General features: G+C 46.3%; 1 protein-coding gene across 1 annotated transcript; it reads right to left on the bottom strand.

Annotated features, from left to right (window-relative positions):
• Positions 1-1,430: 1,430 nt before the first annotated feature.
• Positions 1,431-3,100, bottom strand: LOC142472394 (adenosine deaminase domain-containing protein 2-like). The gene has a single exon (XM_075579498.1). It carries the CDS (start codon positions 3,024-3,026, stop codon positions 1,662-1,664), a length of 1,365 nt encoding a protein of 454 aa, XP_075435613.1. The 5' UTR covers positions 3,027-3,100; the 3' UTR covers positions 1,431-1,661.
• Between the last annotated feature and the right edge of the window lie 8,768 nt (positions 3,101-11,868).

Here is an 11,868-nt window from a genome sequence, read left to right on the forward strand (position 1 = left end):
TCCTCCCCAAAAGCAGCACAATGAGGGAGAGGCAGGCCCAATATAAAAGTCTGTATGTACAGTATGTATGTCGTATGTTAATGCTTATACAGTATATACCCATTAGTGCGTGTACAGTATATGTATGTGTTTGGGGGGGTGTAATATTCATGCATGTGTTTGGAGATTCCGCTGGACAGTGCCCCGACTAGCACTCTTTGTTTAATAATTAACCCCCTCATATCAGGGCTTCCGTTGGCATTTTCCACACGTGCGGTTATGAAACTAAGCAGGTCTTCGTTTTAAAATGTGACTGAACTGACCAACAGACCTATTTATTACTACGATACATAAGAAAATTATGGAGCTGTTGCAGAAAGTTCCAATATGCATAGCCTCCAACTAATTATTTTCTCTCCCGTTTTTATGTTTCGATGTAAATCATGCCGTTGCCCCAGGAATACATTATTGTTTTATAGTTCTGTGTATAATGTTTAAAAATGGGCAAACTGAATGAATATCTGTGCAATTATTTATTTGGAAGTTTGCCTTCAAAAACCTTACATGCCATTTATTCATTTTATGGCTTAATCGAGTCCTCAAGCCCCCTCCCAAAGGTCAGGTTTTAAGGATATCCCTGCATCAGCACAGGTTGCTCACTGCTTGAGCCACCTGTGCTGAAGCAGGGATATACTGAAAACTTAACCTGTTGGGACGGTCTTGATGACTGGAGTTGAGAACCACAGACTTAATCAAAGATTTGCTGCATTAGCAACATTTGCAGATTGTTCAAATATTAGCAAAATTATGGCTCAAGGCCCCGCTCACTGTGCCTGCTACGCCCGCGCTTACATGCGCACGCACGTTCGTCACTCTGTGATGCTAGTGGATGAATTATCACACTAGAAACTGCTTGTGGCGCAAAATACAGCATTGACGCTGTGACATTTTGCCGCAACCCAAATTGAAATTTCGGGCTGCAGTCGCGTCACGTGAGCTGGTTCAGCCAATATGGGCGAACCAGCTCCATGACGCATTTGTCACGCCCCCAATCACCGCGACTCTACTCCTGCAGCCAGCGCACAGATCGCTGGGCTGCCGGAGCGTGCGGCGGAGGCACGCACCGAAGTGGCCGGCCGTAGCAGGCAGTATGAGCTTGGCCTAACATGTTGCCTAGTGGTGGTTTGGGGGGGGGGGGGGGGGGGGAATTTTACATTTTTGTAGCTTCTACCCAACATGCACCAAATTTGTGACCATGTTTTGTCCATTTGTAGTATAAATATACATAGAATTTACAATGAATCCCAACCCTGAATACATAAACAGCTTGTTCACGCTTGGATGTGAGCGCTATTGTTTGTTGTACTACTATTATGAGGACAACTGTGGGTTTGAAATGATAACATTGTAGAAATTCAATGGCAAGGTTCACTAGTAATTACGTTTTTTTTTTTATTATTATTATTTAAATTCAAACTCAGACTCTGGCTAAATAAAAGTAATCCCCAAATTCTCCCACACTAGTAAATCAAAACATGCCACATTAGCTCCCTTAACTTTCACTCTAACAGCAGGGAGTGTAGGAAACACAAAGGGGTTAACATGCAGCTCCTAGGAGCAGGGAGCCGCCATCTTTAATGTTGAAAGTTGTATTGCCCCTGCGCAAGCATAGGTCACGATGTTTATCCCTGGAGATCACACAGGAAACGGAGCTCTGCTTCTCCCGTGGGGGAATCCCACACCGAGGCGGAAAACCTGTCCACGCACACTTTCCGAGGCCACTCTCCCAGGCCACGGGCACTGAGCTGAGAGTGCAGCAGGGCCTTGGCCCGCTGGTACTGACCGGACAGGGCCTTGGCTTGGTGATAGCAGACCGGCCCCTGCAGCTTCTGGAGGCGCCAGTAATAGGACATCATGGCAGCTTTGCACAACCGGCTGCACAGGGGCTGATCCAGATTGGGGCAGCCCTCCACACTGCTCCCTGTGGCCCCCTCCACACTCTTCCCTGTGGCCCCCTCCACACTGCTCCCATTGCTACCCTCCACACTCTTCCCTGTGGCCCCATCCACACACTCTACGCTGTGATCTCCTCTGGCCCAGTTGACGCTGTGCTGCGGGAGGGTTGGCGCCGGGGTGCCGGTGGCGCAGATGGTGGGCCCTGCAAACACGTGGGGGGCGTACACAGAATAGGGGGGGAACCGACTCAGGTCCCAGGAGGGCTGCAGGCGGCCGGAGATGGCCTGAGAGAGGGGGTCCAGCTCCTCCCGGGGGTCCGCGGTGACTATGCTGGTGATGTACACCGGCTCCAGGCTCTGGCTCAGCAGGGCCCCCTGCACCCCCAGCACGCTCCACCGCGTCAGCTTATCGCTGCCGGACATGCAGCACACGCGCGCGGCCAGCACGCTGGGGGGGCAGCCGGACACCGGCAGCAGGGAGCCCTTGGCGTGGACGTGGAGGGACAGGTGGGGGGAGGTCTCCAGCCACAGGGGGCCGCCTCGCGCCGCTCCCAGCGGGGCCCGCGTTATGTAGAGGTGCAGGAAGGTCCGCGGCTTCAGCTGCAGGGTGTGACTGTGCGCGGAGGGGCAGAAGATGCAGCGCTCCCGGGCCAGGCCGCTGTGGTACAGGTGCAGCTGCCGGTACAGGTACCGCAGGAAGGCCCGGCGCGCCACCACCAAGGCGTGGCTGTCGTGCAGCAGCAGGCCGTGGTATTCCTGCCAGCCCTGGTACCACGTGTCGCCCGTGCCCAGCGCCACCACCTCGTACGCGTCACCGGCGGCGTGGCCCCCCACCGGCTCCACCTCCCTCTCCAGGATGAAGGCGGCCAGGTGGTGCTTGTGGCCGCGGTACTCGGCACCGCTCAGCAGGCGGTCGAAAGTGGCGCTGACCAGGGCAGCGCATCTGTCCTCGTGTCTGAGGATGAGCTCGGCGGCGGCCCCATACTGCTGGCCGGGCTCCGGCTCTGTCTCTTCTGCCTCTCCCCGTGGCTGATTTCCCTGGGTGGGTTCCAACTGGGGTATGGTGCGGCCTTCTCTCTGCATCTCCGCCATCGCTGTTCCCTCTGCGCCACGTGGGGCTTCTGTGGTCCCCCTCCCTTTAAATCATCATCACGTGCTCTATTTCCTTCCACGTGGCTCAACGTCGCCAGGATGCTCTCTGTAATTGAAGATATAACACACACCCTCCCCCCCACCACACACCCCCTCCCTCCCCCCCACACACCCCCTCCCTCCCCCCCACACACCCCCTCCCCCCCACACCCCCCTCCCTCCCCCCCACACACCCCCTCCCTCCCCCCCACACACCCCCTCCCCCCCACATACCCCCTCCCTCCCCCCCCACACACCCCCTCCCTCCCCCCCCCCCACACACCCCCTCCCTCCCCTCCACACACCCCCTCCCTACCCCCCACACACCCCCTCCCTACCCCCCACACACCCCCTCCCTACCTTTAACAACCAGGTTACATCAACCAGCCATGTATTTCAATTTCAGCGAGGAAACCTGTTATATAAAAAGCATTAACATTAACCGCGGTATAATTGCTGAAAGTCTCAAATAAAAGCTAAAACATCACGCCCCTGCAATAATATTGTGTTTGCCCGTCTAGCAGAATGCCCTTTTCAAGAAATTATAATGACATTAGAAATTATTTTTACATTCGTTTTTCTTTCTTATAAACTACTCCTTGTCTTTATAAGAACCAAGATAATAGCATGTTCTTGTATAGCGCTGCTAGGTTTACGTAGCGCTTTACAGAGACATTTTGCAGGCACAGGTCCATGACCTGTAGAGATTACAATCTATGTTTTTGGTGCCTGAGGCACAGGGAGATAAAGTGACTTGCCCAAGGTCACAAGGAGCTGACACTGGGAATTAAACCAGTTCCGCTGCTTCAAACTCTCAGTGCCAGTCAGTGTCTTTACTCACTGAGCCGCTCCCTCTCCCAAAATCACAGATTATAAAATGATCTGGGCAGGGACTGTGTCTTTAAAAATTCCTATGTGCCGCATGCTATACTGTCATTATGAAGCGCTTAGAGCAGTATTTCCCAACTCCAGTCCTCAGGGAACCCCAACAGGTAAGGTCTTAGGCCTTGTTCAGGGTGCCAGAGGCAGAAGTTGGAGGGCAGGCATTCGCGTGTGCGAGCGGCAGTCTGCTGGGCGATGTGTGCACATCCTCCCCAGCAGACTTTTTCAAGAGTTGAGGGGGCGGGGCTACAGACAGCAGCTTAGGGATCGAAGTTGCTGTCTTGAAATCATTCTCAAGAATGATTTCATTGGCTGCCGAGGTACCAGTGACGCTGCTGCAGCTTCAAAAAACGACTTGGGTTTATTGAAACTGTAGCCAGCGTCAACTCCGTACTTCGGAGACAGGGCAGCTGCTACCCTGACAACCAGTATTCAATTTGAATACATTGTGTCCCACGGCAGCTCGCACGTAAGCACGCCCTCCCTCCGAAGACAGCACCCTGAACGAGGCCTTAAGGATATCCCTGCTCCAGCACAGGTGGGTCAATCAGCTGCTGATTGACGCACCTGTGCTGGAGCAGGGATATGCTTAAGATCTGACCTGTTGGGATTCCCTGAGGACTGGAGTTGGGAAACACTGGCCTTGAGTCACACTGGGAGAAAAAAGTGTTATTTGAAAAAGTTATTATTAAATCATTTATTATATGATTTTAAAATGTCCTATATTTTGATAAATATGAAGACATAGTGGACATTATTACCCTTTTAACGCTAAATAAAGTACACAATAACATGTTAAATAATGTGTGCGTTTTCACTAGCCATTGTTTTCAATATTGCAGTAACGTCTGCTACATCTGTTCTCCATGCAGATAGATATGTTTTTGAAGGCTATGATATATATTATTGGACCAACATGTGCAGTAAGTTCCCCATACAGTTTAAATAATTACAAACATGAACATGTTCACAACATCTCTGAAGAGTTTTCTCGTAGGCTCGTAAGAAAAAGGGGGTATATTATTATAATCATCCTCATAATCTTTTATTTCTAAGGCGGCAACATATTCCACAGTGCAGTATAATGGGGTTCGAGAGAGATGGATATTACATAAACAGAGTAACATACCAAATAAGGACAAACATGCACAGATACAGAAGGTAATCTCAGACACGCTATAAGAGAGGGTTGGGGTTTCTTAAAATGTCACATGATATAGGGTTCTGTAACAGGGCACCTTCCCTGTTGAATTAGTTTTGCTGAAAACCCTGTGTGGAGAGATTGAGACCAGCACTGAGCAGGTTAATTCCGAGGAGACTTGTCTTAATTAACTTGGCTGGTTAGCTCCTTTTTAAAAGCCTGCAGCATTGACTGCAGGGAGAATCTCTAGCACAGGAGAGTCTGTGCTGCTAGAGAGATCCCAGGGGAAGAGATACTCTGTTTCAGGCATCCTCTGTCCCTGGAACCCGCCAGAGGGAACACCACCACAGACACTGGAGTGACATGGAGAGCACCCTGCATACAAGTACCTCTCTTTGGTCGTGTCAAAGGTTGGTAAGAGGCCTAGCCTTCAAGTTCCCAATAAGCTGCTGGCTAATGAAGCCTACCTTTTGCACCTAAAACAGTTTCCGGCGTTTTACCCTCCTCGCACATCTCCAACAGGTTTCTTAACCCAAAAAGGTTGCAAACCACTGAACTAGATTTACTAATGGTTATCAGTGATTAACGACAATTTTGTTAATCAACCTATTCACTAAAGTCATATCGCCAGCTTTAAAGCAGCAATATGTCAGCTGTATTTTTAACGTAGCGTATGCAAATGACCAGTTAACGCCAAATTACTGATTCACATGCTATACCTGGTGATATTGGAGTACCGCCAGCAAATATCACCAATTTAGCACCTATTCCAGGCTAGGTTTAGGCCTATCTTGCCTATGTATATAAGGGTCAGTAAAAACACATGAAAGATTAAGACTAGCCAAACTAGAATAAGTGATACAAATGCATGATACAGTATTAACAATGTAGAATATATATATATTATGGGCATTATTTGATCAAAGGATGTAACTAAAAGTCTCCTTTATCTCATACATTTGCACATCATATATATATATTTATTTCACATATATTGTTAACCCATTAGGCAGAAGCGCAGGGATTCACTTTCCGTGTATATATATATATATATATATATATATATATATATATATAAATATATATATATATATATATATATATATATTCATTTCTCAGTAGCCCAAGTGACCAGCTACTCTCTGTTTAACCCATGACTAGCTGGCCTCTGTCTACTAAAGGTTTTTGCATATATAAGTGTTAACGCTTTCTGTATTTTATTTGTAGCGTGTTTCTGTTCTATGTTAATCCCTTCAGTGCCTCCAGGTATTCCGTTGCAATGTATTGGTAGCCTAAGGCTGGGGGGCGCAAGATTATTCAGGGGGGGGGGCGCAGTGGTTGCAGAGGCCCCGCGCTCTTCCCCCAAGGCATTTAAATTAATGCGGGGGGAGGGGGGGTCGCGTGAGGCCTCTGAAATTTCACTTACCTTGTCTTCAGTGATGCTTCGCCATGGCAACGCAACGTCAAACGACGACACAGGGTCACGCGGCGTCGCCAGAGACAAGGTAAGGGGGAGGGGGGCGCAGCAGGGAAAGATTGCGCACCCCTGACCTAAGCCATCAAAGAGTTAAATAATCTTCTACCATAGGGTTTTGTAAGAAATCCTATGACTTAACGCTATGGTACTAAAGTGTGATATTGAAGTCAATGGGAGTTTGTGTGCTAGTGCCCCGCTCGACACTATCGCAGTTTAATAAATAATCCATGTTTCTGTTCTTATTTTAGGCCTTCAAATGAGAATTCAACATATAATTTACTGAGATTATAACTGGGTTATGCTCTCTTGCCTTCACACACACATACTGCCATTTAAAAGCACTTTGACCGATGACGTTACTTAACAGTGATGTCATGTGATAACTATCACATCTGTATACTTAAAGAGAGAGATATTTAGGTTTTCTAAACATAATGTTTATATGAATCACATTTTAATCTAAATTCAGATGCAAAGTATCGCCAGTGTAAAGTAATATGAAGTAAACCTGTTCCTGCATGTTCTTGGTTAAAAAAACAAACAAAAAAACAGGGTCATATTTAATCCATTTGCTTTTAGAAATCTTTGGCAGGAAAAGATTAAATGATTTGTTAAAGAAAAATGAATTAAACAGAACTAGCCTTGTTAGTCCAGTTCGCCTATATGAACAAGCTCCTCACCCCTAACACACGCAGCACTTATCATCTGAGATCTGACTCCAAAAGACTGTTCATTGCCCGATGGGTTCAACAAAGTATCCGGCCACTCCTCCTTCTCTTACCATGCACCCCAAAACTGGAACAATCTACCGGAGAATCTCACAGCCACCACCAACAGTCTAAGTTCTTTCAAAACTAGAGCTGTCTCACATTTTTACCTGGGCTGTAACTGTTACATACAGTACGCCTATGACATATGTAATCTCCAACTGTGCATGCAATGTCTTGTATATAATGTATAACCCTGCTCACTTAATGTAACTATATATTTGTAACCATGTATTATTTGTCATCATAACTCTATGCCCAGGACATACTTGAAAACGAGCGGTAACTCTCAATGTATTACTTCCTGGGAACATGTAAGTAAGTAAGTAGAGGATACAGGGCACTTTGGATTTGCAAAAAAGAATTTATTCTCTTAGAGGCACACACTTAGTGTTTGCCACTAAGAGAATAAATTATTTTTTTGCAAATCCGAAGTGCCCTGGATCCTCTACTTACTTACTTACATGTATCCTGAGAATACATCAGACAGGTTTTTTCCTGAACCACGGAGCACCAGTACTTTAAACGCAAGTATATTGCTAACATTATAGCATTTAAGGTGTGCAAGACTAAAACCTCTGACCATACTACTTCCTGGGAAAACATTTTATAAATAAATAGTGCAGAATAAATGAGTACTTCCATATTTAGGTGACACCTTTTTTTATTTGGACTAACAGATTATATTTTAGGACAAGCTTCCGAGAGTTTTTATTCTCTTCCTCGGGTTCAAGGAATACTCTTCAATACAATAATTTAAAAAAAATAAGCATGTAGTTTTCAACATACGGTGTATATACTTATGTCATTCAGAATTGAAATGTAATGAATGTTACCTGGGCATCAGGGATGCATTGAGTATTCTTGCAGTGTGTTAGGCATTTGATAAATAAAATAAACCTTGCAGGAAGCACGCTGTGTTCCAGAAAACAAAACACTCTTGAGACTAGCCAGAAATGATAATTTTAGAATAAACCCTGTCCCCTTGAACAATACGTGCCGGTATCTGCTGTCTTATAAATGTGCTGTTAGGAATGTGATGGTTTAATGCAGAAGTGAGCAAACTGGGGGGCACCGAACTTACAGAACAGAGGCCCGCTCTCTACCCCACATTTAAATTGATATACAGGGTAGAGCGCTGGGATCTCTGTAACTGCCTTTTACCCAGGGCCGTCTTAACAGCATTATAGGCCCCCGGGCAAAGCAGTGCACTGGGCCCTACCAACTCTCCGCTACGAGTCGTAATTTTTCTCCTACCGAGATAGCGGGAGATTTGAATGTTGAGGCGGGTGATCGGAAAATTAGTGTTAAATTCTGGTCTGTGCATAGATTAGCGTGGGGCCCCTATGCTCGTGGGGGCCCCGGGCAACTGCCCAGCGTGCCCACGCGTTAAGACGCCACTGCTTTTACCTGCTCTCCGGCTTCTCCTGACATGCGGTGAATGTCAAATGGCCACGTCGCATGATTACGGTTATTTGTGGGAATAAACACAGAAAATACAAATAGTGCAATCGCGTTATAAAATCGTGTCTTCAAGGATAACATACAGTTGATACACTCACAAGTGTCGCCGTCATTTCAGCTTTATGAGAGTGACCCTTCTCCGTGGGTCTGGATGCAAATTCTTCCAGATTCACCTAAAAAATAAGAGAGGAAAGTGCATAGAGCAAACCGATTTTAAAATTGAGTTAAAAATTCACAAACAAATGTGGGTATCAGGCATGTAGGACACTCAGGAGGGGTCCATAAGAGATCAGCTGGCTGCTGGAACAGTGCTGCTAGCCTGCTGTGATGTGGATCCTCTCCAGCTGCAGCAACTCTCAGGGAATCTGCCTGGTCTTCCCAAACACAAAACGGAGCTGTAGTGTCAGCTGGGCTTGTCCCCCTCTGGTAGGTCACCTCTGCTGCCGCCCTACGCCTTTCACTACTCCTGGTAGCTTCCTCAGGGGCTCCCGATGTTCGTGGGTACAATTCCTTTTAAAACTGGAAGATTTCGCGCGCTTGTGAGGTCACGCGCCCGGCTGACGGTGTCCTCGCAAGCTCATTTTATTTATTTATTTATAAAATATTTTACCAGGAAGTAATACATTGAGAGTTACCTCTCGTTTTCAAGTATGTCCTGGGCACAGAGTAAAACAAATAATACATGGTTACAAGTACAGTTAGATAAATGAACAGGGTATACATTATATACAAGACATTGCGTGCACAGTTAAAGAAAATATATATTATGAGCGTATGAAACAGTTACAGACCAGGTTAAAATGTGAGACAGCCTAAGATTTGAAAGAACTTAAACTGGTGGTGGATGTGAGAGTCTGGTTGGTTGTTCCAGTTTTGGGGTGCACGGAAGGAGAAGGAGGAACGTCCGGATACTTTGTTGAGCCTTGGGACCATGAATAGTCTTTTGGAGTCTGAACTCAGGTGATAAGTGCTGCAAGTGGTAGGGGTAAGGAGCTTGTTCAGGTAGCTGGGTAGCTTGCCCATGAAGAATTTAAAGGCAGGAAAGGTGAACTTTGCGCCTAGACTCTAGTGTTGACCAATCTAGTTCTTTGAGCATTTCGCAGTGATGTGTGTTGTAGTTGCATTGGAGAACAAAACGACAAATTGAATTGTAGAGGGTGTCAAGTTTGCTAAGGTGGGTTTGAGGAGCCGAGCCATATACTATGTCTCCATAGTCAATAATTGGCATTAGCATCTGCTGTGCGATACGCTTTCTGACCAGGAGACTTAGGGAGGATTTGTTCCTGTAAAGGACCCCTAGTTTGGCATAGGTCTTGGTTGTCAGGGTATCAATGTGCATCCCGAATGTTAAGTGGGAGTCAAACCATAAGCCCAGGTATTTAAAACTAGTGACAGGTGTTAGGGTGGTGTTAGCGTTGGTTCTAATCAGGAGCTCAGTCACTGGAAGCTTTACAAATTTAGTCTTGGTCCCAAATACCATTGTTACAGTCTTGTCAGTGTTTAAAAACAGTTTGTTTTGGGAAATCCAGTTTTCGAGTCTCAAAAAGTCAGACTGAAGTATGTGTTGAAGGTCAGAGAGGCTATGGCTGTGTGCATATAGGATTGTGTCATCTGCATACATGTGTATTGAGGCTTCCTTACAAGCTGTGGGAAGATCATTCATGAACACTAAGAAGAGTAGGGGTCCCAGAACAGAGCCTTGCGGGACACCACAGGTGATATCCAGGGGGTTGGAGTTAGAGCCTGAGATGGACACATGTTGGGATCTTCCTGATAGGTAGGACTGAAACCAGTTTAAAGCATGCTTCCCTATTCCAGAGCTCTGGAGTTTGTTAAGCAGGATAGCATGATCAACTGTGTCAAAAGCCTTTGCAAAATCTAGGAATACTGCACCACTGAGTTGTCCCCGTTCCATTCCACACTGGATTTCATTGCAAACTTTTAGCAGGGTAGTTACGGTGGAGTGTTTGGGACGAAACCCAGATTGGAATTGGCTAGGGAAATTTGTCTTGGTATAGAAATCGCTTAATTGGGAGTGGACACATTTTTCCATGACTTTGGATAGAATTGGGAGAATTGAGATTGACCTGTAGTTTGAGACAGTGTTTTTGTCCCCACGTTTGAAGATTGGGACAACTCTGGCAGTTTTCCAGGTCTTAGGGACAGGATAGAGTTGACTATGGACGCAATTGGTTTGGCAATGGCTGGGACACCAAGTCGTAGGAACCTAGATTGTAGTAAGTCGGGTCCACATTGGCTGCTTAGTTTTTAGTTTGAGGAGCGCTTGTATAATCTCCTCTTCAGATACTGGGCCAAATTTAAAATTGTGGGCAGTGTTGGGAGGGAGTGGGACTGTAGGGATACTCCCAGGATGAGATTCAGGTTTGTGGTTTGGGCTGCGTTTCGCTAATAAGTTAGTGGCACACCCCACAAAGTAATCATTGAATGCATTTGCAATGTCAGTGGGGTTTGTCAGAGTAATATCCCCCTTAGTGATATTACTTGGTTGTTGATGGTTACGAGGCTGGAATATATTGTTGATAACCTTCCAGAAGTTAGCTGGGTTTGATGTATTCTGGTGGAGATTGTCGGAGTAATATTGTGCTTTTGCATGCCTTGTTTGCCTTGTGCACATGTTCCGCATGCATCTGTAGTGATTGAGATCCTTGGTAGTGCCAGTTACTTTGTAGCTTTTCCACAAGGCATCCATGAACTGGTAGAGTGCTATAAGGTCAGGTGTAACCCATGGAAGGTGGGCCCCCCGTACCCTTATTTTGCGTAGTGGAGCATGGGTATCGCAGAGTTTTAAGAACTCGGATTGGAAATAGTCGAGCGCAGAATCAGGGTCGGGAATTAAATCGATTCTGTGCCATGGGCAGTTGGTAAGGTCATCCAGAAACTGTTGTGGGTTAAAGTTTTTAAATGTTCTAGTGAGGAGAACTTTAGGGCTTGAATGGGGCGGTTTAATTTTTCTTACACAGTACACTATTGCATGGTCACTGAAAATATCAGGAAGGATGCCAGAGGATTGGATTTTGCTGGGGTTTGAGGAGAGAATCCAGTCTAACAAGG

Source organism: Ascaphus truei, chromosome 21 (genome assembly GCF_040206685.1).
Source record: "Ascaphus truei isolate aAscTru1 chromosome 21, aAscTru1.hap1, whole genome shotgun sequence".
NCBI lineage: Eukaryota > Metazoa > Chordata > Amphibia > Anura > Ascaphidae > Ascaphus > Ascaphus truei.